At 48.6% G+C, this 6,524-nt stretch overlaps 1 protein-coding gene across 1 annotated transcript in view; it reads left to right on the forward strand.

Annotated features, from left to right (window-relative positions):
• Positions 1-2,977, forward strand: part of LOC309415999 (phospholipid-transporting ATPase FetA-like) — a gene marked incomplete at both ends in the record, with an annotated part of 28,584 nt that extends 25,607 nt beyond the window's left edge. The window contains one exon of the mRNA XM_082013737.1: positions 2,756-2,977. Within this exon, the coding sequence (XP_081869863.1) occupies positions 2,756-2,977 (222 nt within the window). The remainder of the gene's footprint in view (positions 1-2,755) is intronic.
• Positions 2,978-6,524: the final 3,547 nt, after the last annotated feature.

Here is a 6,524-nt window from a genome sequence, read left to right on the forward strand (position 1 = left end):
GAGCACACAGCTCATTGCAGCCAATGGACCCATGATATTTTAAAAGTCCTGGCAGTCAGGTGAAGTCCCTCGTGAGTGGAAAAGGGGAAATACTGCACCCATTTTTAAAAAGGGTAGCAAGAGGACCTTGGGAACTACTGACACATCAGCCTCACCCTGTGCCTGGGAAGACCATGGAACAGATCCTCCTAGAAGCTATGCTAAGGCACATGGAGGACAGGGAGGTGATTCGAGACAGCCAGCATGGCTTCACCAAGGGCAAGTCCTGCCTGACCAACCTAGTGGCCTTCTAGGATGGAGTGACCACATCAGTGGACGAGGGAAGAGCTACTGATGTCATCTATCTGGACTTCTGCAAGGCCTTTGACACGGTCCCCAACAACATCCTTCTCTCGAAATTAAAGAGATATGGATTTGATGGGGGGACCGTTGGGTAGATGAGGAATTGGTTGGACGGTCACATCCAGAGGGTAGTGGTTGATGGCTCAATGTCCAGATGGAGATCAGTGATGAGCGGTGTCCCTCGGGGGTCCGTATGGGGACCAGTACTCTTTAATATCTTCATCAATGACATAGTGGGATCGAGTGCACCCTCAGCAAGTCTGCAGATGACACTAAGCTGAGTGTGCAGTTGACACACCTGAGGGATGGGATGCCATCCAGAGGGACCTGGACAAGCTCGAGGAATGGGCCTGTGTGAACATCATGAGGTTCAACAAGGCCAAGTGCAGGGTCCTGCACCTGGGTTGGGGCAACCCCCAGTATCAGTCCAGGCTGGGGGATGAAGGGATTGAGAGCAGCCCTGCCCAGAAGGAATTGGGGTACTGGGGGATGAAAAGCTGGACATGAGCCGGCGATGGGTGCTCGCAGCCCAAAAGGCCAAGTGTGTCCTGGGCTGCATCCAAAGCAGCGTGGCCAGCAGGTTGAGGGAGGGGATCCTGCCCCTCTGCTCTGCTCTGCTGAGACCCCAGCTGGAGTCCTGCATCCAGCTTTGGAGCCCTCAGCACAGCAAAGACATGGGCCTGTTGGAGTGGGTCCAGAGGAGGCCACAATAATGGTCAGAGGGATGGAACAGCTCTGCTGTGAGGACAGGCTGAGAGAGTTGGGGTTGTTGAGTCTGGAGAAGAGAAGGCTCCAGCGAGACCTTATTACAGCCTGCCAGGTCTTAAAGGAGCCTATAAGAAAGATGGGGACAGACTCTTTAGCAGGGCCTGATGCAACAAGACAAGGGGAAATGGTTTTAAACTAAAAGAGGGCAGATTTAGAGTGGATAGAAACAAGAAATTTTTGACAGTCATGGTGGTGAAACCTTGGCCCACGTCACCCAGGGAGGTGGTAGATGCCCCATCCCTGGAAACATTCTAAGTCAGGTTAGACGGGGCTCTGAGCATCCGATCTAGTTGAAGCTGTCCCTGCTCATTGCAGGGGGATTGGACTAGATGACCTTTAAAGGTCCCTTCCAACGCAAACTGTTCTATTATTCTATGATCCCTCCAGAAGACCAGCATAAACACAGCTCCCCGGGCTGGCTTTTAAACAAGAGGATCTGCTAAATGCTGCTGCCACCTGGTGCTTCCTTCCTCTTCCTGCACTGAGCTGCAAGACACACGAGTGTCTTCTGAGGACAGACCCAAGGGCCTGCTCCTCAGTGCCCGGCAGTGAGCATCCTTGGGATGCCTGTGAAGCTCCCCAGGTGCTTCAGGACTGTTAGAGAATGAGCAAAGGGGAATTCTCAGCCCTTGCAGAGGCAATAGGTGGGTGTTAGGGAAGGTACTGCTAGGTAGGGAGATCGTCAGGCACAGAGGCAGCTCAGATATGTAAAAATGGGCTGAGTTTACATTTCAGTTGAGTGGAAGCTGTGGCCCAAAATCATCTCAGCCTCAGTCCTTGGGTTGAGTGTCGCTCTCTCATGCAAAATTACTTTACTTTTCTACCTCCTTCTCTAAGTGAATTCTCATGAGAGGAGCGTTTGGGTTTCCTGCTGTACTGAGATCCCCAGCTGGAAGTATAAAAGGAACTTAAATACAAGCCTGATGCTTAGAGAGGCCAAGTACCTACAGCTGCCACTGTTCCAAGCAGGAAGGACAGGGGTCTGGTGACTGGGGTTGTGCTGAGTCGCAGGCACTCAGTATTTGCCTCCTGTCTTTGACAGCCCCTTTCTGAAAAGATGCTTGCCTGCAAATGATCTCAGTGGCCACATGGGAGCAGAGAGCCCACTACCTGCAAACAAAGTGCATTATTTCTTTCCCTTCTGCCAAGAATATGAGGATCTATTGATCACCATTGTCATCATAAAAAGCTTTTATCAGAGATCCCTTTTGGTAGCCTGTTTTCTAGATGAAGTAAGCCAATTTTTAAATGCTTTCTTATTTGTTTTCTGAACTTTTGACTATTGTTGAGACAACTTTGACATTTTGGGTTATTTGACTGAAGTGCCTAAAAGAGCTGCAGTAATACCCCAACCGTGACATCACAGAGCTGTGAGGAAAAATGCACTGCAATCATTCCCTCCCATGTCTTACAGATGACACTCCCATTAATGCCTTTTAGAGTAAGATTTGCTTTTCCGTTTACCAGGCTGCCACCTTGTGCTGCCAGTTCAGTTTTTGCTCTGCAACCCCTCCTGCCCTCCTGTTTTGTCAATCATTTTTGGCTTTGGACTCCTGCTTCTCTTTCTCTTTCTTTGCTCGTCTTTTACTGTACTTGTGAATAATGATGCACTTCCCACTTTTTCCACCTTATTTTCTGTTTTCAGGTCCTGCTCAAGATCAAGGAAGCCAAAAAGAGGCCACCTCCACCCTCACCCAAGAGACGCCTGCGTCGGACCAGCACTCGCCGCTCTGGCTATGCCTTCTCTCATCAGCACGGCTTTGGAGCACTCATTATGTCTGGGAGAAACATGCGGCCAAAATCACCTTTCGCCACAACAGGAACATTTTCACCAAATAGTGACAAACATAAACACAAAGGACTGTAAAAAAAAAAAAAAGATAAAAAAAGGAAAAAAAAAAGGCAAACCAAAGTAAAGGGCTGTCAGGAGAGGAGGCTGTGCTCCCTGCAAAGCACCGAGCCAGTGCCCACCTAGAGCTCTGCCCTCTGGGCTACCAAATCAAGGACTTGGGCCTTTCCTTTCACCCATGTGCACCCTCTGATTTCAGCTTCTCTTCCAAAGACATGTGCTCATGCCGGGGAAGGCAGGCAGGGTGAATTAGAGCTGTTGTATAGTATCCCAGAGGGCCCCCCTGGAACAAGAGAGAACATGCTGCGGGAGGCATCTCTGCTCCCTGACATTGTTCATAATGCTTTTTTTTTTTTTCTCCCTTTAACTATATACCTCAGAGCAAAGAGAAGTCCAAGCTGAGGAAAAGGCTGAATTGGTGATGTCTTTCTCATTCATGTGCCTTTGTTTCTGTAATGAATCCACTCTGGGCCATATTACTGGGGTGACAATATTGACCCCAGGTGTGCCTTAGGTCCAGCCACACAACCCCCAAATCCCCAATCTTTGTAATATGTGTAATTTTATAGCCTTTTGACTGTACACAGGCACTTTGGAAGGCATGAGTTGGAAATAACGTCCTTCCAAACTAATGGTTAATTCAGTTTCTCAAGAGACGGCCAGTGCCCTAACACCACCCTCTTCCTGCATCTGCAGTCAGGAAGTGCTGCAAGCTCAGAGAAACCCTTAGTTGGTCAAGGGACAAGGATTTGACATTCATCAGCCTGCCCTGTTTTATCTGCATTGCAAATCTGCTCTTGTAAAAGATCACTGTCCTCAGAGCCCACTCAGGTTTTGTAGCTGGGCACCAGCCATTTCCTTTAGACTTAAAAGGGCAAAAGAAGCTTAGGCTCCCATATGGATCAAAACATAAAATCTGGCCCTGAGAAGCCCCTGTAAGGGTTAGGGCTCATGTGAGCTGCTAGCACCGGGGGTCTTTCCCACCATAACAGACTGAGACACACGCAAGCCTGACCTGATGGATATCACACAAGCAGTATCAGAGGCAGCGATGCCATTCCACGGCTAGCGCGGGGTGTCCTGCCCTTTACTCCACCCGTGGTGTTGCTCAGCGTAAGGGATGAAGCGTGACCTGGTGCCTCCCTCACGCTCCCTGATGAGCTGTGTGGTCAAGTTTCAGCCTTCACCTAGTGAGGGCTCAGGACCCTCTGCAGACTTTCTCTATGCTTGCTAATATTTTGTTTGGGAACAGTTCATCTGTCAATCATGAGTTGCAGAGAGCTGAAAATCATATTAGCCTGACAGCCAGCAGAGGGACCTAAGACACACAGAGACAGCCAAAGACATGGTGATCCTCAGGGACTGGGATTTGCTCACTGTTTGTTACACCAGCTCCATAATCAGCACGGTTACTGGGTGGAAGGACAGTGTGGCAGTGTGAGAGTCTGTGTTGCCAGCTCTGCTGCGCTGTCTAAATGGAGGTTTTTTTGTGCAGAGGACTAAGCGGCGTTGGCTCTTTTATTTTTTTCAGCTCCTTTATAAAAAATTAGACTCCTTCCTTATTTTGAATTGGATTTTTCTTTGCACAGTAACCATCTGGTATTTATTGGGAGCTCTCTGCCTTGAGTCTCTGAGCTATTGGTGGAGGCAACATATGATGGCAACAGGCCAGCCATGTCCCCCTTTCATCTGGTCTGCACGTAACACTTTCTGCCTGTGGTCTCAGTTTCAGCGGTTACTGTGTGAGATTGTTTAAGCTCTAATAGAAGGTTTCATCTCCCTGGGTTTAACTTAGCACAGAAAAAAAAAAAAAACAAACCCTGTCTGTTGCACCTGCTGCTTTGGGAGGCTTGTTGCAAACTGAGGTATTAAATTTCAGAAGAGCCAGTGCAAAACTAGAGCTGGGACTAAGTCCAGACTTCAGCAGCCAGGAGCTGCTTGCTAGGGAAGGAGCAAATTCTAATCCGGTGATGTCCCTGCAAGGAGATACCTAAGTGAGAGCCTGCACCCCCACTGCCATAGTGCTTGTCACTGCCCTCTGATTTACCATTCACTTTGCAGGGACAATCATGGCTTTCTGATGAGAATTATGTCTTTCACAGTCAGCCTCCCTGGGGCTAGAGGGAAAAGAAGAATTTAAGCAGACATCCCCACGATACCCAGACTGGTCTGTGGACCCAGAGTCCTATCAAAGCTGTTCCTAGCATGTAACGCAGCAGAATATAACGCTGAGCAACAGAGGCAGACCTTTTACTGACAGAGCAAGGCAACTCTGAGACTGTGTCACTCTTCTCATATGGTTTACGTTCAAGGCACTCACCTTCTGGCTGAAGGGAACTTGCAAATGCTGCACAGGACACCCAGGGGATAATAGAGCCATTGGTGAACATGTGCTAGATACAAATGTTTCCGTAGTTGGACAAGATCAGTGTCTGAAACATATCAGCTGGCAGTGATGTCTGTCCTACATCACTCCTGATTTTGTAAAATAATTTTTTTAAAATAAAAATATTGGGATGACTGATTCCTTGCCAGTCTATTAATTGATTAAAGGAGTTTATAACCAGATGTATATGTGGTCCTCGACCTTCTAAAGCGGGAGGATAGTCTGTGGGAGGGTGGATCTGAGCTGACAGTGTTTTTCATGCTGATTTGGGAAACGATAAAATTCCTGAACTTTGGATCCTATCAGGGATGTTTTAAGAGGAAACAGAGGAAACATCAGACATCCTTAGATGGAGGATGCTGACTCCCAGGGGGACTCGGGGCAGGGGGGGGCGGTGCTGGCAGTGCCAAGATCCCACCCCGCTGCCTGGCGGAGGCTTGTCTGTGGCCAGTGCAGGCAGCCCTGGGGATGGGGATGGGGGCAGCTGCCTGGGGGTGTCAGTAACTCTCATGTGCACTGTGCTCTGCCCAGTCCCACGGAGCGGGGGGCTGTCAGACCTCAAGTCATCAGTAGTGCAATGTCTGAAGATGATAATTTAGTCTTTTATGAAGCTCTTGTATTTGATGGCTATATCAAAAATTAATCCCTGTAATGTGTTTTTGGTGTGGGGTTTTTTCCTCCCTTTTTCTCACTCCATAACATAGAGGTTCATGGTTTGAACACCGCGTGCTGCTGTATCACTTAAATACTCACCAGCCCACCGGGCAGCAGTTTCAGGATCAATAACAATAATGCTTTGATGATAACCAGTGGTGACATGGTTACTTTCCTTACACTGTGGCAGAGGACAGCTTAGAGCATTTTGATGAAGATGGTCTAAGAAGATGCTTAGAGCATCTTCTCTCTCCCCTGAATCTAACAGGGCAACATGGAGCAACCTCTGTCACTAATAATGTGGGGCATCAAGTGCGTTTGGGCAAAGGCATCTTGAGGTGCTTTTGGGCAGAGGCACCTCGAGGGTATTTTACATGGCTAACTGCAACACCTACACTCCTGCTAGGCTGCCTGGTGGCTCCCACTTTATCGTTGTGCATCCATACAACTCTCCTCTGCTGACTTGTAGCCTGGAATTTGCTACTCATGAGCAGCTCTTATGGACTGAGAGGGCAAAGCATCGCC

Source organism: Phaethon aethereus, assembly GCF_964289735.1.
Source record: "Phaethon aethereus genome assembly, chromosome: Z".
Lineage (NCBI taxonomy): Eukaryota > Metazoa > Chordata > Aves > Phaethontiformes > Phaethontidae > Phaethon > Phaethon aethereus.